The sequence below is a fragment of the Rutilus rutilus genome (assembly GCF_951802725.1).
Source record: "Rutilus rutilus genome assembly, chromosome: 1".
Lineage (NCBI taxonomy): Eukaryota > Metazoa > Chordata > Actinopteri > Cypriniformes > Leuciscidae > Rutilus > Rutilus rutilus.
In genome coordinates, this window is record NC_140209.1 from 34,470,184 (window position 1) to 34,494,796 (window position 24,613).

The 24,613-nt window shown below is 40.1% G+C and overlaps 1 protein-coding gene across 1 annotated transcript in view; it reads right to left on the reverse strand.

The window, feature by feature from the left end:
* The window catches only part of baiap3 (BAI1 associated protein 3), a 51,816-nt gene that overhangs the window by 15,407 nt on the left and 11,796 nt on the right, over positions 1–24,613 (reverse strand). The window contains exons 3-16 of the mRNA XM_084414511.1: positions 12,711–12,798; positions 9,357–9,434; positions 9,150–9,257; positions 7,273–7,332; positions 6,668–6,734; positions 6,060–6,273; positions 5,918–5,962; positions 5,761–5,838; positions 5,526–5,631; positions 5,317–5,424; positions 3,153–3,245; positions 2,966–3,069; positions 2,634–2,751; positions 48–172 (exon numbers count right to left, since the gene is read on the reverse strand). Coding sequence (XP_084270637.1) covers positions 48–172; positions 2,634–2,751; positions 2,966–3,069; positions 3,153–3,245; positions 5,317–5,424; positions 5,526–5,631; positions 5,761–5,838; positions 5,918–5,962; positions 6,060–6,273; positions 6,668–6,734; positions 7,273–7,332; positions 9,150–9,257; positions 9,357–9,434; positions 12,711–12,798 — 1,392 coding nt within the window. The remainder of the gene's footprint in view (positions 1–47; positions 173–2,633; positions 2,752–2,965; positions 3,070–3,152; positions 3,246–5,316; positions 5,425–5,525; positions 5,632–5,760; positions 5,839–5,917; positions 5,963–6,059; positions 6,274–6,667; positions 6,735–7,272; positions 7,333–9,149; positions 9,258–9,356; positions 9,435–12,710; positions 12,799–24,613) is intronic.

Consider the following 24,613-nt stretch of genomic DNA (forward strand, 5'->3'; position numbering starts at 1 on the left):
TCATGATTCTTTGTAGCCTGTGTGCGTGTGTGTGGGTATAAGTTTACCTCAGCATAAGCTCACAGCGTATGATGGCAGCAGAATTGTTGCAGGGGAATACTTGACGCATACTCTTCATTTGAGACAGGCAGTAATCACAGTAAAGTCTGAAGCTCTCTGCCAAGAGACTCTCCTGCACTCAGAAACACACAATTACAGGATGGAGCCAGATGAAAAGAATTAGTTCCAAACTAAAGCCTTAGGGGGGAATTCACAAAGAATGAATTACACCTGCTCATAGCAGCGTTTTTTTTTTTTGCACAGGCTGACTGCGTTGTTTTAGTATCCGATTTGCTAAAGGAACGACACATTAAATTAGCGCACAGTGCAACTCTTCGATTCTGAGCGCAAGTTTGTGGGGAATGCGGCACTTTTCGTGAGTGGTTTTAGCACAATGTTAAATGCACCAGACAAATAGCAATGAGTATAATAAGCCTAGTTTACATGGAAAGTAGCCATGATTGTGATCAAAAGATTGACCATGCATCTTTCTACAAGTCGAGATGAAAAGGAAATTAACCCAATATATTTTATAAATGTATGTGATCTTATTGTGACGAATTCATGTCAGCACAAGCTTACATTTTTCAATCAAAATCTTTCAGTGAAATGGCAGACTTTTCTCTGGTGATGTATGCTGGACTTCTCCAATCATTTAGTCCATTATTACAACCAACTAGCTCACATTCAGATCTGCCTCCATCCAATCAACAACTGATGGATAGTCCACGCCCTCCATTTATTTTTATTTGATTAAATCTGTTTCACTCAAATGTATGTAACAATATGGAAGAAAACATCCATTGCTAATTATGTTACATTCTGACTTTATATAAATATGCACTGCATATTGCGCCTTATTAAAAGTGGATTGCGGGTGGTTAGTAAAGTTTACTTTCACTACAAAGAAGGCTACAAAGAAAGTTCGCGCTGAAATCCTGGGAGCAAAAGTGGTGAAACTGTTTACACTACTATTACCTTCTTAGGTTCACATAGGTCACATTTTTGGATTCAACAAAAATCTGTGCATGAATTCCGTTCTGGACAATCCTCTTGTTCATTAACATTGTCAGGGTCTGAATCGAGCTCGAATTGGTTTGAAATTGACGCCATCCTTACTTATATTTACACTGGAGAAGAACTCGCAGTTATGGAGGGATTGGACATTTCCCAAACATGCACTAAGCGCTAGTGATGTTACATATGACACTGAAGCTTCAAAGCGCGTATCGAGTTCGTAGCGAAATTTCTCATGAAGCGTGCCGGAGCGCGTATTTCTTTCAGAGGAACACGTGATCAACGAAAAACGAAGCCTCACGTTCTTTCCAGTCACGTGAATGCTTCACTTTGTGTGTCGAAATGTTTTAACCCAGACCACTACTCTACAGGTTTTTGGAAATTTAAGTCCATTTACTATTATTTATTTTTGTATTTATAAATAAGCCTATAGCCTATGTTACATGATCATATATTCTGTCATTATTATAAACAGCATAGAAACCATAAAATAATTAGACCACCATTTACTTGCATCAAGCAATTATTTGGGTATTTTTATAATTAGTATTAATATAACTGTTACATTTAATTTATTGCCACACTTTAATATGTGAATTATATTATCAGAAAACTGAACATTTAGCGTTGTCAGGCTTTTATTTGTGCTTAATACATAAAACAATGGCACTGCGGACTCGGGTTTACGGCTGCTATAAATTTGACCTGCCACAAGATGGCGCTGTTTTCGACACTCTTGATGCTTCGAATCTTTTCCCGGAACAATCAGGGAAAAGCCTCAGTGCTTCATGAGGCTTCATTTGCCCATCCCTACTAAGCGCTGCCAATCACAACACACTGGGTCAGCTAACCAATCACAGCACATTTCGTATTTCGGAAGGAGGGGCATCATCGAAACCGGCATGTTCGAGCCAGACTGGAGAGAGAGGCGCTGTAATAATGTAAAATATGTCAAAAATAATGTGTTTTTTGAACAATCAAGCATCATAGCATAGTCTAGAACACCCCAAAAACAAAATCAAGACTTCATAAAAGGGCATAACAGGACCCCTTTAAACGAAAAAAAATATATATATATTAAATGAGTCTCGCGACCCCACACTTTTTTTTTTAAACACAAAACCGTGTTCAATTTTGCCGTGTTTTTCCAGTGTAATATCTAAATATCTTTTAAAGCAACATACGTTTACTTCAGCAAAATTATATGTATGTTGTTTACAAAAATATATTAAAACATCACAAGTTTAAACTATTTTCAAGCATAAACCTGAATGCATATTTTTTTGATTTACGCTTAGAACAGAAACAATATTGTCTCCAAATATTCTCAGACAATAAATCCTGATATCATGCAAATTTGCTTCTTAAGTAAGTGAACATTTTTCTACAAAAGTTTGCATTTTACTGGAAAACGGTGGACAAAACAGGAAAATGCTTTTTTGCGCAGCATCAGCAAAGTGAATTCGCCCCTAATGTGTAAAACTCAAACAAGTGCTAAAGTGATGTCCAGACACTGTGTTACAGCACATGGACGTTTCCCAGATGTTCAGAGTCAGCGAGCTGTTGTAAAGACCCACCAGCTCTCCTTGCACAGCGGTATCCTCCCACTCTGCCTCCATGGTTTTCAGTAGCCTGAGAAGCAGAGCGTAGCTCATCCTCTGAGAGCGGTGATGGCTGCTGTAACACTGCCAACGGCTGCAAACACATTCAAAAACATCCGTTTTACACACTAGTGTCAGTCTCACTGTTGGCAGGCATGTGTAGCTAAAGCATGCAGTGATTATCAGGATGGGCCTTGGTGTTATAATAAGCATGTGCTGTTTTCTGCTGTAGTGCTCATCCTGTCAATAAACACGATGACTGCGTGGCGAGATATGATCTCACTGCAGGTTTGATGTTTAATACGCACATGATGGCCTGCTGCAGAGGGGACAGGTCAGCCTGCACTGCATGATGGGACAGCACAGTCCATGCAGCCGCACACACTTGTCCATTCCAGTTATAAGGCTCTTTCTGCAATTAAAATTGATTATTTATGACAAGCTCTAAGCTTGATGCAAATGAATGCTAGGCAATGTAATACAAAAAAGTGCAACCTGAATTTGATTGTGTTCATAGTCCAGAATCTGACTCAACATCTTCTTGTGAATGGTTACATTGGAGGCCATTTTACTCAGTGCTGTGTCTCTCTATTGAGCAGAAAAAAGAGTGATGAATACATATTATAAAGATGAATAAGCATTTTAATCTTAAAGGGTTAGTTCACCCAAAAATGAAAATTATGTCATTAATGACTCACCCTCATGTCGTTCCAAGCCCGTAAGACCTCAGTTCATCTTCGGAACACAGTTTAAGATATTTTAGATTTAGTCCGAGAGCTTTCGTTAGTTCACGTAGTATAACTGCGTAGCGCTTCATGTGTTGTACGTCAGACGCATCACACACATGACCAGCGTCGGCCAATAGTGAGCCTACGTGTGACGTACAACACAGATGCGCTACGCAGTTATACTACGTGAACTAACTCGAGGCCCAGAGAAAAGGAAATGAATAGTGGAATAAAGTCGTTATTTTTGTTGTTTTTTGCGCACAAAAAGTATTTTCGTCGCTTTATAAACTTAAGATTGAGCCACTGTAGTCCTTTGATGATGTCTGTATTACCTTTTCTGGACATGGACAGTATACCGTACATACATTTTCAATGGAGGGACAGAAAGCTCTCGGACTAAATCTAAAATATCTTAAACTGTGTTCCGAAGATGAACGGAGGTCTTACGGGCTTGGAACGACATGAGGGTGAGTCATTAAAGTCCGCGTGAACCGGAAGTTGCAAACGACTTTTCTCCAGTGCTGTGACGTATTTCCCAGTGAAAAGGAATATTGAACAGAGGGCAGGGTTTTACTCTAGTGCTCCTCCTCTCCATCTCTCGCTCATTACAGACTAACGGTATGAGGGGAGTGGTTAAGCGTTTCTCAACCCAAGCCGTCAAGCATACGTCATCAGGGAAGGTCCTCCAATGCAGAGAGGAGGGGCATTTTCAGATTTTGATTAAAGATTACGAAGCCAAAACATTTTTTTCCGTGTTTTAACTTGCACGGATTAATTGTTCACCACAAGACTAGTAATATGCGCTAACAAAGTAAATAGGGTCCATTTTGATTTCAGTTGGACTTTAATGACATAATTTTCATTTTTGGGTGAACTAACCCTTTAAAGGAATGAAGTCATTTACTCACCATCCTGTCATTACAAACCATCATGCATTAGAATGTACAGCACCACTCAAAAGTTTGGGATCGGTAAAGGCCCATTCATACCAAAAACAATAACTATAAAGAGAACTCTAATTATATAGCATCCACAACAGCTGACGATAGCCGTCGGTTTATTCTAAGCGCAAGCTGCAGCTTTGTCGTCTGCCACTTTATATGCTCTTATTAGCAGTCAATGTTTTTTTATTGTTCATCAGCTGGAAAAAAAAAAAAATCTGAAAGTGATTCCAATGATATAATTTCTCTGTGCCATTATTGTTATAGCTGTGGTGTGGACATTCTTTTAAATTTAGAAAGATTTATAGAATTGTCTCTTTATCGTTATCGTTATCTTCCTTGGTGTGGACAGGCCTTTAGAGTTTTAAAATCTCATATGCTCATCAAGGCTGCATTTATTTAATAAAAAATACAGTAAAAACAGTAATGTAGTGAAATATTATTGCTTAATAATAATAACTTTTCTATTTGTATGATATTATATTGATCCTTCAGAAATCATTCCAATATGCTGATTTGGTGCTCAAGAAACATTTATTATTATTATCAATGTTGTACAGTTATGCTGCTTAATATTTTTTGTGGAAACCATGATAGATTTTTTTCAGGATTCTTTGATGAATAGAAAGTTCAAAAGAACAGCATTTATTTGGAATATAAATCCTCTTAATTCATTGACACTTGTGATCAAATTAATGCATTCTTGCTGAATAAAATAATTAATTTCTTTTAGCAGTAGCTGCTCTTGTCTATTTAAATACAATTAAATGGGAATCTGGGCTTTCGAGTTCCAAAATTACAATTGAAGCTCAACAGCATGGATCCCCATCGAATAGGTAGATGGAAAAGCGAAGCCAGTACATTCTTCAACATTCAATATTTGTGTTGCACAGTCATGCAGTACTTGAAATACATTAGGGTGAATAAATGATAATAAAAAATTCATAGTGAACTATCCCTTTAATGAGTGCTGCTAGATTCCAGCAGTACCTGAGTGGTGAAGAGGCGAAGAATCAGGTGACATTCTCCCTGAACTTTAGAGGCGCTGGATCTGGGCTCCAACTTAAACCATTTATCATAACCAACGACCGGGATCTCCTATTGAGAGACGAAAAAGTGGCACAAAAGTAGATACAGTGACAAACTCGATGAGTTGCCTGGCTATTATAACAACTTAAATGTGCAGAATTAGAGCTCACATTCAATGGGATGTTGATGCAACCTAGGAAATCATCAGCATTCTCTTCACTTCCTGATGCAGCGGCCCCGTTAGACCTCACGGATTTGGCAATTTGCTTGAAATATCTAAAATCATGATGCAACAGTTTGAGTCATACATTCGGCATGCATTTTAACAAGCATTTGCAGAGAATGAGTCAGATGCATCTCAGGTTCATTGGCTTTTAGACAACAGACGGTCGTTGTGTGATCTACCTGCCCATTCCTCTGAATCCACTGATTTCATTCAGCTTCTTACAGGCTTCCGCAACTGAAACATCGTCATCGTGATCCCTAGGGTGGAAAATAACAACTTTTCGGTGAGAAAAACAGACTGCTCTCGTTCTGAGGAACATCTGTTGATGCATCTTACCATATGTCCAGATGGAGAAGGTCATTGTGAACGTCATCAATGTCACTGTGGAAAACAATCACATTTAGAAACGATGTCCCAGTTACATTATAACTGATGATTACAGATTTTCAATTTTCAGTTCTAACAGTAAGATGCTCACAAAACGAAGTGTTCATTCCACACAGGGTTGAGAGTCTCTGGTTTGACTTCGGTCACTTGGATATCCCTTCCCGCCAGCACCTCCTTAACACTGGAGCGCTTCTCTAGCTTTTCCCGTCTCTTGCGAAAACTGAACCTTCTCTCTTTCTTCTCCTCGGTGTCTTTGGGTGATTGTCCCAAGAGAATTCCCAGCATGCAGTAGGGGTCACTGTAGCCTACCCAGTGTGAGGCAAAACAAATTTGGCTTATTAATTCCACAAAGGCTAGGATAAATGGTTTCAAAGCAGATAAATCACTTCTTTTTTTTTTCACTCGGTTTTATTGAATCATATATGTTGTGTGAATTTTGGCTCATCAAAAGGAGAACAAAAAAAATTTGCAGACAAAATAAAGTCTAAAACTAACACAGTTTCTATGACGCTTTAAGTAATATAAATAAAATGTCCTTTGAAGAGTTTCTAAGGGATGCAGGTGTGAATGTTTTGTCTTGCTGTTCTTGTTTGTTTCTGGAAACTCCAAACCAAAAATCAATGCCACAGACTACACCAAAAGGTCATGATTTTAGAAGTAAAGCACACAGATAATACACGAAAGGCTAAAATATCTTACCATTGGCATCTTTCGCCATGAGATTTTTGCCTTTCATTACCGAGACCCTGAGAGAAAAGCTGGCTTTCTGCAAAAGAACGTTTCACACCTGGATTAGAAAGCACTACTGCAGTAATCAGAACGAAACATGTTTCATTTTGCTGTTCGACATGGTGGCGGCACCTTGAGTGAGTGCACGGTAAAATAAACGCAAGCATGCCGTGCTTTAGTGCCAAGGCTTGTCGAGAGCAAAGAAGTCAATAGAGGTTTTCTTTTTTCAGATGTTAGAAGTGAGTATGTTGTGTATGACACAGGCAGTGGGAGACTGCTGTTCAAATGAAAGCTTGGATCATTGTGATGCACATTGAAATGGCACAACATTTGTCTGTCCTTTTCAAAGACCTTCTAAGAGGTTACAAGAGGTAACTGGGGCATCTTTCACAGTGATATTTCAAAGTTTAGTCATGTAGAAACTGATTTTTATTGATTTGTTTAGTAAGAGAGGCTCTCTATGCATATCAATATTTTCCACTTGTTGAAGATTTCTTTAGTCTTTACTCACACAAAAGGAAAAATAATAGTCAGAACAAGAGAGTCATGTACATAGTATCAGACAAAACCCTCACCTTCGATTCTCTGACTCTCTGGAGGATGATGTCATGCTCCTCTTGACCCATATCAAAGACCTGAGCGAGAAAGTGATCAGGGGAAAGATTAGTTTCTGGAATCATTCATGATTAAGAAATGCAATGACAGACATCTTCACAAGTCTTACAGTAAGTCTTCCACAAAAATATTAAGCAGCACAACTGTTTTCAAATATGATAGTAATAAGAAATGTCTCTTAAGCAGCAAACCAGATCATATTAGCATGATTTCTGAAGGATCATGTGACACTGAAGACTGGAGTAATGATGCTGAAAATTCAGCTTTGACATCACAGGAATTTTTTAATATATTACAATAGAAAACATTTATTTTAAACTGTTATAATATTTCACTGTATTTACTGTATTTCTGATCAAATAAATGCAGCCCCGTTGAGCATAAGATCTTACCGACCTCCAAACCTCCGAAGTTGGAAGTGTATGTAAATATAATAGATGTTGTACTGTGTATAAATACATGCTTTATTTTAAGGGAATTTCATCATAAACAAATATATCTATAGGCTTATTAGACTTTTCTAAAAAGTATATGACAAAAGATAATATAATTAATAATAATGTTAATATTAAAAATGAATAATAGTTTAATTATTATTTTAAAATGTAGACATATTTACAAAATTGTCTAAAAATTGTTTAAAACAAAATCAACAACTCTGAGACAAGATCGAATTTTTAGACAAGTTTGTTTGTTCATGGCTGCTCAATTAGACATTTATGTATAAAAGACTCACTTAAAGAATTAGTTCACTTCAAAATGAAAATTCTGTAATCATTTACTCACCTTCAAGTTGTTTCAAACCTGTATGGATGTCTGTCTTCTGCTGAACACAAAAGAAGATATTTTGAAGAATGTCATTGATGTCTCCCATTGACTTCCATAGTATTTCCATATCACCTGTCTGGTTACTGACATTCTTCGAAATATCTTCCTTTGTGTTCAGTAGAAGAAATAATTTCATACAGGTTTGGAAAAACATGAGGGTGAGTAAATGATGACAGAAGTGAACTATTCCTTTAAGAGTGTATGAGATACTGTGATATTTGGAGAAAATGTTTTTCCTTGTAGACATAAGAGTTGTGTTGTTCACGGGTCTCTAATTTGGAGTCCGAATGAAGTATCAAACTATAAGAGTCTTAAACACAACTTGATCCAGAAGCTCTGATTAGAGTTTCTATCTCAATTTTCAACTTTCGGAAACATTGCATAGAAAACTCTTTATGGCATCTAAACTTCTACATAAAAACGTAATTCAAATGAGTGCTGACGGCCATTATTCTTGGGAAAGGGGGTTTTGCCTTTTATAGAAGTGATGGTAATCAAAGCTCAGGCTATGTCAGGGTTTTTTTTGTTTTTTTTTGGAAGAAAAAACATTATAGATCAGACACTTCAAACGGAAGACCTGCTGAACCTCAGTGTTAGAGGTCTCAGAATGTAATCAGGCTCCTCTGGAATGACAGGGGTTTCATAGGTGTAATATAAGCACCGAACATCAATCCCCATTGGGCACGGGCTTTGATGTTTAATCATGTCTGAGACAAGAGCATCTGCTCCAACTCATAAAACCAAGTCAAAGTAAACAAACCCCCCCACCACCACCCACATACAACCCTCCGCTCCCCCACAATCCCTTCAAGGCACTTTGAAAACAAAAGATAAAACAAATATTCCTGTCAATTTCATTTCCATTTAGAAATCAATCAGAGCACGATATTTATTTAGGTCTTGGTGGTTTTGGAGCACCAAAGGCACAACACATATTGTGATATTTGTGTTGTTATTGGAAGGATGTGGGAGTGTTTAAATCTTTATTAAGCAAATAACAGAGCCGCACCTTCTGCAGGTAATTAAAAATCTCCCCTTCGCTGGTGACATATTCTGGCGACGGCACCCCGACTAGATTGACCACGGTGTAGATCGCCTCCTCATACAACAAATCCAGCTAAAACAGAATGATTGGAGAAAAACAGCAATGTGCCACAAGAAGGAATCATGCAATCTGAATCATTCTTGCGTTTTGAAAGGTGACCAGGAGACTCACCTCATGCCTAGTGGCTCTTTCTGGAACAAAAGCCTGGTCTTTGCACTCTGGGGGTGGAGGAGCGCAGCTGCTCTCCTCCTGTAAATGCATGAGGACAGAGAACCAACAGAAACAAAGATGACAGGTGAGGTGATCAATGAAGAGTGAGGAGATCATTAATTGTGCGTAACAATGAGCTCAAAGCAATTCCGTAACCATGTAGATTCAAGGGCTGCGAGCAATGAGCTGGCCAAAGGAGAGTTTATGAGCTCTTCAGAATTACCGTCTGTGAGAAATGGATAATTTGATCCAAAATATGAGCTTTTGTCTGGGTTACGTTAATAGATGAAGGGGATCTCGACAATAGCACAGTGATAAACTCGCACTTTTGTCAATGAACATCGTTTACTTTTTAGTCGGTGAATGTATAACACAATCAGTTCTCCAAGGGGAGTGATTTGACTCAAATGTTTTAATCAATGACTTGACAATCAGCTATCAGGAGTTTCAGGGAGAATCAAAAAAAAAAAAAAAGGTTTTATTCACAACACAGGCTTATTTATGGTGATTTATGAGGCACTCAGATAAAAAAATTCTACCATTGTTTACTACTATTGTGATACCTTGTGGTAGCTACCAGACAAACCATGCGCCATGAATTAAAGTCCTCATTCAGTATAAAATGGCTATTAACTAATAACATCATGTTTGCTATTCATAATTAATTAAAGATCCATCCCAGACAGCAACATACTGTAGTGTCGGCCCAGATCCGGGCCACATCTGGTACATGTGGATTCCATGCGTATACCAGATGTGGGCCGACTCTATGTTGCAGTCTGGGATTTTGAATTTGAATTCAGTTCCTGCAATTTGAATCAAAATGGCAAACATGATGCAGAATTGCAATTTAAATTCCAAGAAATTTGTATAACTGCAACAGTGTGAAATTTCTAATTAAGTCTTGATTCTTTGAAACTTTAAAGGAGTAAAAATGTTTTAGGCCTGGCAGACGAAGAGTCAACAGTAGATTGCACTTAATTTTCATTTAACAAATATATGGACCAGGATGGAAGAACATTTAATTTCCCAGAATGGCATGACCGGTTCAATTTGACTCTGTTGATAGAGTGTCGTCCAGTTTTCACAGGTATCTTTCCTAATAATTTTTAATAAAGTCTTCCTTAAAAACTTAAATGCCATGATCCAAACCAACAAGTTATGAGGTGAATTAACATTAGAAACTCTGATTCTAAGAAGAAAAAAAAGGTACAAGACTGTGTCCATAACAGCTTTAATGAGCCACACTTAAAGGTGGGGTATGTGATTCTCTTTTTTGTCCATTTTTTCAAAATCACTTGAAATCCTATTCCTAACCCACTTACAGCCACTCAGTTAGAAGCACTGAAATGAAAATTAAGCAATTTAATCATCTGTGGAACGGGCAGGACTCGAAAAACTCCAGCCAATCATTTCCAAGACCACCTAGAATCATTGGACAGTAAGTTCGTCAATCAAACGGTCGTACCATACCCCCCTCCCCCATCCCGTCCATGTTCTTCGAATGGGTGGAGTCAGGGCCAGCGTTGTAGGAAAGAAGGTAAGACCATTTGAGTTGTGTATTTTCAAAATCTGCCGGCCGTTTTGCAAATCCCATACCCTACCTTTAATATCAACAATATTATTGATCTGACTATTGATGCTGTTGTATGAGAACTGAACTGAACACCAGGAATTCTACTGTTAAACATGATTATTTAAAAAAAATAAAAAATAATGTGGACTGCCAGCTTCAACAGAAGCATATACCATCGATTAACAGCCATGTAGCTCACAGTAGGTCTGTCTTTAATGTTTTATATATTTTCATTAAAAATCAATTCCCTTATGGAGAAAATTAATTGGATTTTTACTTGCGGAACCCAGCTGTTGCACTCTATTGTAATTTGTCCACTTCCCGTAATCCCGATGCAACTTCCTATGGGTGTGGCCAATTCAATTAAAACTTTAGCAACTGTAACTTGATCATAAAATCCCAGGAAAACAGACAAACGGTTTGCTAGCAATAACTCTAGCAGTGACTGCTGTCAGAGTTCATGAGTCCACTGTAAGGAAAACACTGGGCAAGAGATGTGCGCGTGGGAAGTTATTAAGGAGGGATTCACTGCTCGCCAAAAAGAACAGTGCTGCACATTTCAGCTTTGTTAAAGACCACAAGAAAGGTCCAGACACATTTGCCAGAGTGACAAGATAAAATTCGATCTTTATAGCATAAATGGGAAAGTTATTTTCATCCACAGCAAAATGGTGAATTCTGACATCAGACCCTCATAGCAGACATGCCATATGGTGGTGGGAGTATCATGATTTACAGCCTAAGAACTGGATAGCTTGCAGTCTTTGTGGGCATAATGAATCTTAATTGTACTCGGCATCTCCCCAGCAGAAACGCTAGTGAATTTGACTGTCTGCTTTCTATTTCATCTCAATAGGCATTGTATTGTATTCTGATGAGATGAGATGCAATGAGATGAATGGCACTAAACCTGACTTGATTTATACAGAAAAATATACTTGTGAATGTCATGACAACAATGCATGAGGTGACGGTTAACAGAGTGTAGGTCATGCATCGCAATGCTAATGATACTAAACACACAAGTAAATCAATAACAGAAAGGAGCAGCCAGAGAAATTATCTGTTTTCCAATGGTCAAGTCAAAGTCCTGACCTTTAGCCGAATGAAATGTTGTGGCATGACCTGAAGTAGGATGCTCAAGCGAGACAAAAATCTCAATGACTGGGTTGGCCAAAGAATGATTTACAAAAAAAAAAAACCTTTGTGATTCACTAATTCATGCATCCGAGGGCTACAGGAGTATATATAAATCAATATTTTTATCATTTTCCCCACAAAGATGGTGAATGTTGGATCACTGTGTTCAATGAAGATGTGAAAAAGCATATTTTCATACATTAATTGCGTGATTAGATTGTCAGGACTACATATTTCTGCAGGATGCTTCAATAGTGAGTAAACAGTAGCCATTGAAAGTGGTAATGACATTTTTATCACCGAGAACCACTTGAAGGCAAAGTCTCAGCCAGCATTGATTGCTGTCCTTTTCAACATATACTGCTAGAACAGTGGGAGAGTAACGCTCTTCAGTAAACATCTAATTGAAGCACATTAACTCTGATGCTGTCTGTATATTAGAGGAATAGTGAGGGTGAGTTTCTGTGATCGCTGAATCCCACCGTAATGTTCAGGAGAGAGAACTACTTTAATATGACCTGATTCTTCAGATTGAACACACAGGGGAATGTGGTGACAGGGATAAAGCAGAGATGCAATATTTTGAAGAATGTGGTTACCTCCGTTTGGCCGGCAGACAGCAGACTATCCTGTTTCTGGAGGATTTTATTCATGCGGTCAAAGAAATCTCCGTTTCCCCTGGCAACCCTGGAAATAGAGACGGATCAGTTCAGTTGCGAAACATTTCACCTTTGTTTACATTTAATTACACAATGTGGCTTCAAAAAAGAGTTTCCCTTCCAGCCGAGAATGGGACGTTTTTTTCCTGGTTCTGCTTCACTGTAATCAGTATCACATATATGCTGAAATGTCACCTGGAATTCTGGAGTGCTGCTCATTCACACTGATAAGATAAGATGAGCAACACTGATAAATCTTTGACAGGCATCCAGCAAATGCTTGTTTTGGGTTGACATGCAATTACTTGAACAGAGATAAATGGAGAAGTGGTAAAAAACTGTCAAATTGTCAAGTTTAGGCTGAAACTAAGAGCGATGCTGACATAAGACAGGATGAGGAGAAATTAGCATGAAGCTTTTACTTTCAGACTATGATCATGGTTTCAGGAGAAGTTAAACTTCTCTGTTCAATGCGAACACTAATGTGAACAATAATACTTAGTAGCAGTTGCTACTAGGGATATGCTGAATGCCTTCAACTGAATACCACAAATAATGACTAATAACAATGAATAATAATTCAAACACATAATAATAAAAGAAAATTTGCTATAAAAATAAGCACATGGAAAAAGTAACATGTGGTAAAGTGGTGTGATTTCAAGCGATTTCAAGTTCTGGTGGTCACATTGTATCTCAATTTATTGGGCGTCCCAGAAATGAAACATTTTCAAGAGCAACATTAAACTATGAAACTGTATCATACCTATTTTCTACTGTTTAAAATGTCTAAGTAGCCTATTTTTTTAAACTTGCAAGATAACATGCTTCTATTTCTCACTTTATTTTAACTTGATTTAACATACAGGTTGCAATAAAAAAGGGAATAAATAATTGTACGAAATCCACAGGGAATATCTGCAATAGGGAAACTATGAAATACAATTACATAGAAAAATAGGCCTCTCATTAATGCCGATGAACTTCCTGTTTAAGCTCCGCCCACATCCTGTTCTATCTGAATACAGAAACGATTATTTTATCATTGCAATAGATCAACGCACTCATAGCAAGTTACGTCAATGGCAAATTTGTGACCAATTTGTATGAATTTATATGATATTCTCATGTTTTCATTCAATATGTTAAGGGGTGGACCTTCATGCTTACTTTTTTCTAAGTTTTCGTGCGGCTCACATTATACGAATTCATACGAAATTGCCACGAATTGTTTCCTCGTGAGATCAGGTTGCAAAAGACACTTGCTTTTGACACGTCTTTTCTGCACACCCTAATTGCTATACCTTTGCTGGTTTGTTCTCACCAGGCGACTTAACCTAGATCAAACAGCTTCTTCAGATGCATTTCTCTGGTGAACACTGCTTTGATGCTCCACATGTCAACTAGTACCAAACCATGCAGCACTAACCACCCCGGTGCATAATGGAAATGAATGCTGGTCTTTTCAGCGAGGCAGGTAATCCGTTACTTTACATTTCTAAAAGAAGGGGATCAGAAACCAGATGTGTCTCAGCCAAGCGAAACAAACAAACATGCTGGGAAACACTGACAGCGGATTTCAGAACTTGTTGTGGACCTTGTTGATCGAGTTTATCTACAGAACGCCTGCGCTCACTGGGGATTGAGGTGACAGGCCTCCCCATCCCTCTGACAAGCCTGAAAATCAACAGCTTGAAACGCATCCCTGAGAAATGGCCTCCATGGAGATAAGAAGATGATGGACATTTTCCGCCCTCATTAGAGTCCCTGCCGCATGCACTGCTTAAACATCGTCAATGCAACAATTACACTATCGTGTCTTGCCGCTTCTGATCAAGACTCTTACACCCTGTCCAACTTCATTTATATTATCCGGAGGCGATCCGGGGAGCGGGGAGGGGGGAGGGTGAGGGGAGGGGGAGGGGGGGTGCAACTCCCACAAAGCGGGGTGAACTCTTGGACCCCTGCCATTTGCTAATTTTCCAGACCCGGTCGTCATGGTGATGATAGCCGTTCAATGTGGGATTGGTTGGCAGAGCGCAGTACCTAGGGAATATCGTTCATCTCTCGTGCTCTGCCCTGCCTGACTTCAGTAGAGTGTGGAGGAATGAGCGGGGAACGCATTAGTATGGCCATACAGCTGTCAGACAGACCAGACCCCCTCGGTGAGCTCCAGCCCTCCCGTCTCTCATTATTTATCCAGCCCACAGCACTCCAGACAATTTTTTTATCAACAGCATCACAGCAGGTGTGCATTAGATACCTGCACCCCTAGATATCCAACAGAGCGCTCCTGGGATTCCCTCAGAAGATGAATTAGGGATGACACCTTGAGTCTGCATACATCCATATAAATATGGACTAAATGAGGCCGCACATTAAATCATTGTCTGATAAATCTAGGGCTGTCTGGACCGTTTTGTTCTTACTCGTGAGAAATAAAAAAAATCACAAATGAGATTTAGAGATTAGAGGCAGTGAGTTAAAAAAAAAAAAAATTTGCAAAGGTGCTGCATGAGAGTGATTTAGTCATTTTGTTACCTTCTATAATTTTGTTCATTTCAAGAATGCCTTTCTCCAAAACCCTATTTTCCCAAAACATGTCAGCAAACCACAAGGTGTCAAGGTTTGGCTGGTTAGCATGGACCCAAATGGCCAGTCACATTATAATATTTGTTTTAGTCACTCCCATTCATAAGCATGCAAATGCCCGAAACCGCTAATGCAAGCTCATGTGAATTTCGCTGCGATTAAGTTTGCGTTCGAGTTTGGAGAACTCTGACCTGCAAATTCGTATCGTGTGAATATGTGACCACTGACCAACAGAAAAAAATTATACATCACAACGTGACCTCTTAGCTGAATTAAAATAATAAACTTTAAAGCTGCAGGTTTGCAGCGTTGCATGAAAGTGCAAGAGTCAATTGTATATTTTTTACATTTTGTATTTATTATTATTTGTTAGATACTGAATTATGTTTTTAAAAAGGATGCCACATAAAGATGTTGCATTGTTGGAAGTGTCTGAATGTGGTATGAGACCCTGCTGGTAGATGTTGTAACTATGCCATATAGTTTTAATACATCTTTCTCCACAGATGGACATTTAAAGTGATCCTTCTAGACTGACTAAATATTTTTTATATTTACTAATTGTTAATATTTCACTATATTATAGTAATTACCAGTGCTCATTCTTTAGGAGGCTCTCAAAAATGTTAAATAAGCTTATATTTTTCCCTGTTCTTGTGTTGACATCAGAACAACAATAAGTGTTTCGGATTCGGCTGGATGTAACCGATCTCTGAGATTTGCCGCTTGCTGTCGGAGAGCTGTTAAAACCTGAGACATGAATTTGGACGTTCCCATGGTGACACCTGTGAGGTGTTTGCATACTTATCACAGACGAAGTGATTAGATGCAATATTTGTCAAATACACAGAGATTTCAGATGTTTTCATAGAGCAACACTTTTCGTTCAATACTTTATGTACTACTTAATGCAGCGCCATATGTACAAGAATGAAGTTTAACATAAGCCTATACAATTTATATAACATAAAAAGTGGGTATACTTTTGCAGTTTTATTTTGAAAAACATGACGCAATATAATATTAAGGTTTAGGTTATATGAAAAGAGTTTTTACTGTTCTAAGAACACAAATTTGTTAGCATCAGCTGAGAAGGTGTCATAATAAACACGAAACACAAGTGATTGTTGTTATTGTTATTGGCCAATCGTGAAACAGCTGTGTCGTCATCAGATCTCGCACAGACGCTCTGGAGAAGCTGCGCAGAATGAGCCAGCTGGCTGCTCTTAAATTGCTCTTGCTGTACTTTCATGGCAAATGTCAGTCACATGGCGTCAGCGTGTTTTTACAACAGCGATCTGATGATTGCACTAAGCTATATCACATTCTCATAACCATGCACTGTCAAAATTCATACAAACGTTTCTGGGCAACTGGTGAGTAAAACCGTTTCAACGCCAATTTTTACCCGCATTTGGCACTTTGAACCCTGGCTAACATGCTACGGGTGTTCCACAGATGGTGCCGTGAGCTCATGCAGCACTGTCAAAAGCAATCCGTGCATGAAAGTACTATTAGAAAAGCGATTTCAGTCATCATACAGTAACCAGTAACCATCATACAGCAACCGAAAAATATGCAAATCCATATAAATAAGGAAACATCACATCCCTGTTTTTCAGAGGCTGCTTCTTTCACTATTTTTAGCTGTTTATAGAGCCTAGTACTGTTATAGTAACAGGTAGCGATATTTATTTCAGTGAAATCTGTCAGGTAGTGAGTACATTTTATGTGTGGTATTCAAAAACACTGCTTAGAGCACATTTAAGTTGCCTGTTTCTCAGATTTCTCTCCTGGGAAAAGACCTTAGTCATCTCCTCTAGAGCTTCAGAAGAGATCTCCAAAGTGTCAAAACTGTGCCAAGATATCCAAGTTTTCCATCAAAAGCCAAAGATTCTAATCTAAACTCTTAAAGACCCCCTGTGGTGAAAATAAAGTTTTTAATGTTGTTTATATGTGATGTTTTAATATGCCTTAATGAATTGCAGATGACTAATTTTCCATCTGCAGATATTTTAGACTGTGATGCGAATGCATAACAAAGGGAAAGGATCGTCTATATTAAGACAAACCATTTGCAAATTCATAAGCCAACACCATTGCTGAGTATTTTCTCCTTAAAACTCCAGTGAACCAAAGACAAAAATGCAGTTTGAAATGGCTGGCGCAAACTACCTTGTAACCAATCACGTCAATGAGCCGACGGGCTTTAGCATATCATCATTACTATGCTGTGAAGCAGGGGAGTCTCAAGAGAAGCCAGGTTATCCCGGTATAGTTTTCTGTTGATATGAAAAATCATGTACATTTAGCAATATAGCGGGTGAATTATGTATATGATGTATATATTACGATTGTATGATAAACTTTCTCCACTGATGTTCTAAGTTGTTCAAAGCATTTCTAAGGATACTGATTTTTAGAAGGCAGCTATCTGACTCTGAGATGACGAATGGGAACACGGTTTGTGTAACATTAACAACACATTATTAGCTGTTTGATAACGTAGTCAAGCAAAAGGCTAATCATATTAATTACCGTAATGTGTCCGACGTTGTAGAGAGCGATACATAAAACACATTACCATTCTGATACATCGACTAGTATACCAGCCTGTATAACTCTTCCACTTTTTCTTCTGACTAAGATCCTGGTGCAAACATATGTCACTGAATTAAACCATTTCCACTTGCTACAGTAAAGTTTAGCGAGTGAATCTCTGAGCTGGTTTGAGTGAGTGGAGGCAGGGCTAATTTGCATATTCATGAATCCGTGTATACTAAATGAAGCAAGGGTGTAGAGTTACATTCAAACTATTTTAATGCATATATATATAATTATTGTTATTATTATTATTTAAAAAAAATTCACAGGAACAAAACTTTTAAATATGTAATTTTGGTGATCAAAGACTTTTAAGGGATACAATTATTAACTACAGGGGGACTTTAACAAACACTTCAGAATTTCTAATTATTTGAGCTGTATTATCTGATTTCATTTTGTAGCTATATGTAACATAGGCCAACTAGTTAGTAAGAGCTGTGCGGGTAAACCTTACTCCCCTGGCCTCAAGAGACGGAATTGTGACTGATGGTAGAGGCTGCGGTCTTTGTCCCTGAGTCCTTGTTAGCGCGCTCTCCTCCCATGATGGTTTGAATCATGTTTGGAAAGGTGTGAGTAGAACCAGAGAGGTTATATTGGTGCCGTGACCCGGATGGGGGGTGAGTGTAATGGTGGCCAGCTAGTAAGAGCTGCGCGGTTAAACCTCACTTCCCTGGCCTCAAGAGGCGCACTAATGACTGACACTAAAGGCTGCGGTCTTTAAGACCGGGACACACCAAGTCGACGGCCGGCCATCAGGCAACATAGGGCCATTTTTGAGCATCGGTCGGCTTAGTTTGTTCGGAGTGTTCCACACCGTTGGCTCTAGTCGGATGCCATCTGGGCTTTTCTGTGCCGATTCAGAATGTTGAATCAGCATCGGGCTGTCGGTGAAAAAGAGAACTCTAATTGGCTGTCCAGTTTACTGAACAAATCAATGCACGAGAATAAAAGCGAAAGTGTTAATAGCGAGCAAAGAAGTCAAGACGGTACAGACAGAAGGCTGTTATAATTTTATGTAATCTTAACTGAGCTTTCAAATGCATGACTATTTTCATAATAACATGAGCCCAGCTTTGCATCACATCGCATCACAAGCCCCTCCCCGCAGCGTGGGTATAAATACGGAAGTGGATGCACGCATCAGTTGTCTTTCGCTTCGGAGCCGATCGGTCTTCATGTCGATGTCTCCGAAGAGTATGTTGTATGACAACAGGCGAGTGTGTCAGTGCTTCTTCAGGAAGTCTTTCCTAGTGCTGGTGTTTACAGCGCGTAAAAGCGGTGATCGCAAGCTTTCTAAACTCTCAACTGCTGTTTTAACAGCAAAGCAAATCTCTGTTTGTGTTTGTCTGTCTGACGGCCAGTTGAGGGCGAAGAGAGTGAGTGCTTCACTGGTACAGGCTGCACCATCCTTGTCAGTGTTGCCGCGATTATTCCCCTGTGTGCTCCGGCACTGGTGAGAGCGTTTATTTCCTGAAAGAGCAACACGGGTGCGCTTGCATCTTTTTCAAGATGTCATTTTGCCCGTGCATTTCTGGATGCGGTTGTTCCCTGTCCCCCTGTGACGGCCACAATTGTTGCATCATGTGTTTGGGCTCACAGCACACTGAAGCAGCTTTTGTGGATAGTTTGTGTTCTCATTGCGGGAACATGACTGTCTCGGGGTTGAGATCTATAGTCGCCTTCGTCCGCGAAGGTGGAGTCCCCATTTCTACACCCCAACCTCGGGTGCAGTGTGATTTGGGTGATCATAGGATAGTGATGGAGGTTCTGCCCGGTAACCATTCCCCGTGGACTCCTCACGATTCCATCACACCGATACCAATGGATTGCTTTGTTGAGCAACCTGGCCTGTCTGTAATGGACGGGCCAGAGGTTCCATGGGGGTTCCCCAGGAGGATAGGATGCCGATTGCAACATCGGACTGTGAGCTGGGTTCTGAAGATGATGACTCAGCTGCTGAAATGGGCCGCCGCGGATGTCGGGCTCGAGTGGAACCCTCCACCGTGTCCCGCTCAGTCGCGGTTGGATGATTGGTTTCTCGGGGCGGGCCGTGCTGGTTCTCAGCCCGCCGCCCCAGTGCCTTTCTTTCCCGAGGTGCATGGAGAGCTGACTAGATCATGGATGGCCCCTTTTACTGTTGGAAATGATCTGGATAGTTTCTCCCCCCTCACTACCCTTGAAGAAGGAGCAGTGAGAGGTTACGTGGCTGTCCCTCCAGTGGAGCGGTCTGTCGCGGCACACCTGTGTCCGGCGGCCGCTGCATCTGGCTCGGGGGAGCCTCTTTTCCCCTCGCAGGTCTGTGAGTTTTCGTCTGTTCTTACGGACGGAGTTTATAGAGCTTGCGGGCAAGCACTCATGGATATGCACAAGGGTAGTCTAGACCATGTGCTCATAAGTGAGCTCCGCACTGCAACTGACTTGGCTCTCCGGATCACAAGCTTTGCGGCCTGTGCGATCGGTCTAGCGATCCTGGTGGTTCATAAGCATCATAGTTGGCTCAGCCTGGTTGATATGGTGGATGCAGACAAGGTTCGGTTCCTGGACTCCCCAATTTCCCAGGTTGAGTTGTTCGGCGACGCAGCGGAGAACTGCACCCAACAGTTCTCTGCTGCTCAGGAGCAGATGGAGGAGGTCCGACACATCCTGCCCGCTGCTGCCATCAGTAGTTCCTCCACCTGCACGTCGCCGAGGGCGCCCCCCTGCCGCCGCTCAAGCTCAAGCCAGCCACCGCAGCAGGCCTCAGCAGAGAGCTAGCCGCAGGCAGGCCGCCCAGCCTGTATCAGACGCTGCCAAACCAGGTGGCAAGAGCTCAGGGATGGAGTAGAGAGCTCTTAGAGATGGTCACCGATCCACTCCCTCCCCCCGGAGGAGGACCGGGAGGAGTCTTTGTTTGTGTAGGTCTGATCCTACATTTTCATAGAGGTCCATAGAGGTTTAGACTGTTGGTGTGCGACCCTGTACAGCCTTGCAACCTTCAGCTACCTCTTGCTTCGCCAGCCAACAGTTTGGTGCGGTTCGAGGACCCGGTTTCGCCTTCTCACACACTCTCTGGGGTCATCTAGAGACAGGTAAGAGTCGCACTACACACTCAGACCCTGTCTCGGGCCGCCTCTGGGTCTTTCGAGCTGGGTCCCTGTTTGTTGCCTGAAGGCTATGGTATCTGTGGTTCCGCTGCTTCGCTCAGTTGTAGCACTACATGGTGCTCTTGGCTGATCCAGCGGTTCCCCTGTACCTACAGACTCGACTTCTTTAGCTGGCATTGAGTGCATTCAAGGACCCGGTCACGCCTTCTCACGCATTCTCTGCCGCTACCTAGAGACAGGTGTTTACAACTCAGACCCTGCTACAGGCCTGCTACAGGCCGCCTTCAGGCCTTCCGAGCTGGGTCCCTGTCTCTAACCCGCTGCCTCACTCTGAGTACGTCTCTGATACCTTGGGCCCCCTGTGTTGGTCCGTTGTAGCACTGAAAGGTGCTCCTGACCGACTCAGCCGGTTCTTGTATCATCAGACTCAGCTAGACGATTCAGTTCGTCCGGCACCCGCCCATGTGCAGCGCTGTTTGTTACACATCTGTACACATCCGAATTGTGCTGCCGTGTGTGCGGTCGTCACTTCCTACTGGCCAAAGTTGCGATCGAGCAGTTCCTCCAGCCGACATGAAAATAGGCTTCTAAGTGAGGCCTGTTCTTTATTGTACTCAAACTATAGTGAGTTAGACCATTAGGGATCTGTGTGCTTGATTCGGGCCCTTTTTCTAAGCCTCCGTTCAAGTTACTACCCAGTACGTATTACTAATGCCCATCCCTATGAATGGTCTGCAGCTTGGGGCCTGAAGGACGCGTACTTCAGATATTCCTCTGAGCTATAATATAAGGTCAATAACCAATAAACTTGCAGCATAAATTCATGAACACTTTTGTGTCTGTGCCTGGTTTTACATCTCCAATCAAAGCTTTTAAACCTTCCTGTGTTGTTATTACTTGAAAAGTGATTGCATGGGAGGCATGGATTATTAGAACTTCTGTGATTTATACAAATGCAAGTGACACACACACACACACACAAATAAGCACACAGCTTATTTGGCCGTCCACATTCATGTTGCTAGGAAACAGAGTTTTCCATGAAGCTTTTTATTATTTTAGCAATATTGTTTATTTTCATTATTCAGACTTCAATGGTTGTATCGGAGAGCAAAAAATGAAAAAAAAAAACGTAAATTATTTACTGACTTATAGCTTCCCGTCGACTGACATGAGACAAAAAATACAGCTTGGCACTTATGAATCAGATGAATGCCCAGCTAAATGAAATGTTAAGTATGCAATAATCATTCTATGGGTTAGGAAGACATTTAGAGACAAACCATTTTGCAGAGTTCATGCAGAAAATAAAAGTAATGCTCACCCACACAACAGGAAATAAAATTCTGGATGGAACTCATTACCTCTGATTCCATCCGGGCCCTTCAGGTCGTACTGCATGTGATTACACTAATTTCTAATGCTGCCGCCAATCAGCCGTATTCCTCATATTTTCCACAGTGTACTGAGGGCGCATCATAATACAAGATTTTTTTCTTAACCAGGTCATTTAGATGTTTGTCACAACTATATGAAAGTTACACATTGAGGCTCCTGCTGTTGTGTTTCTCACAACCAAGTGATTACTGTATATCAAGTAAACAACGAACATTCTCATTCTTATGGACGATTAAGAATGAAAAATATTTAATCTATAATTTAACATTGTTGTTTCGTTTTTTTGCAGTTTGTCACGTTCCAGACTGTCATTTCTCAATTTATTTGAGCAAATACGAAGGACATACTTATATAGAAGCACATGTAACACAGAAAAATGTGTAACACATATGCAATGATGTGATTCAATCAAAAGGTTGTGGTGGAGAAACCCCCCACCTCTTCCTCCTTTTAAAGTGATGACAAATTGCCCTCTCTGTGTTTTAGTGTGAGATGCGGTCTGCGGTCAGCTTGACGATGCAAAATAAAATTTGCTGTAATGATCAGCTCACATTAGTGCATGATTAGATACTACCAAGACAAAAAAAGCTATTACAAACTGTCTGATATAACCAATATAACCACATTTTATTCAACTCCATTTGTATTTTATTAAGCAGCCATTTTGTTTTTCTGGTGTTGCTAATACCAGCATTATCTAAAAATGATGAACTATTTATTTTTTTTATTTTACAATTTGTATGATGGTGATGACATACCATGTCTTTTACACACAAAATATAAGCATAATTGCATTAAATGATAATATATATATATATATATATATATATATATATACATATAAATGATGATTGTAACACTTCAGTTTAGGGTCCAATTCTCACTATTAACTTATTAGCATGCATATTACTAGGATATTGGCTGTTATTAGTACCTATAAAGCACATATTAGTGCCTTATTCTGCATGACTGCTATTAATAAGCAGTAATTAGGAGTTTATTGAGGCAAAAGTCATAGTTACTGGTTAGTTAATATTGAGAATTGGACCAAAATCTAAAGTGTGACCATAATGACAAAAGGTAACAAAACAGCTCTGAAACCTTATAAAAGAGGTGTCACTTTTTAAATAAGTAATAATATAGCAATATAAAAGATATCTTAAGAATCTGTGCCTTTTCAAACGTTTCCACAGATCTGTAGATCTTAAACCGGCTGTAATCAGGGTCACCAGTGATGTGAATAAGGAAGGGACGCTCTGCACAGCTTTGGATCATTTGCATAATATTAATGAGTGAGTATCTGGGTTACAGGTATTACTTCTCTTCGGCGCTAATGAAGGAGACAAACAGCTTCCTGAAAGCCTAATGATGGGAGTCATACAGCCCGAGGCAAATCACTACAAACTACGCAGTCTCATAGGATGCTGACTGAATCCTGTGTAGTCCAGCTGCTAGTTAACAATGGATGAACTGTGTTTATTGATTACTGCTAGTTACATCTGGCCAGCAATGACAGCAATCACCCTTGCATATGGTATAAATAACATTAGCGAAGAAGGGTACATCAAATGAAGTGCAAAACAATAATTTAGTTCAGTTCTGCACGTAACAGGTGTTTTGTCCCCTCCTAGACAGAAGAGGTGCAGTCATTAAAAATAAAGCAGCTCATATTTTAGGAGCAGCTGTGATAAACAGACGTGTTTGGTTGCTATAGAAACCTCAAGGTTCATATGCCCATCATTACGTTTGGCTTTGAAATCAGTCGAAAAGGAAATAAAACAAGACAGACCGAGAGGACGGATGAAAAACAATCAACTTTGTTTACCTACAGCAGTGAACCCATTCACCACATACATGTCTTTGGACATGACTTTGATCATATAGCAGAGAATGGTCATGTGACCCAAGACACAAGAAGTCATGTGCACGCTCAAAGTGACGTCTTTACGGGTGTTTAGAGCAGTAACCATGTCCAGATAGGGTAGAAAAACATATTCTGTTCTTGTAGACATGGTGGAGAAGCGCTGGAAAACATTTTAGTCGTATCACATTTAAAGCCTCTGGTTTCTTTGCATTTTCGTAAAGATCAAACTGACCTGCATTAACGTTCTTTTCTAACCACAGAGACCAAACCACTTTTATCTTTGCTGCCTGGAAATTGCC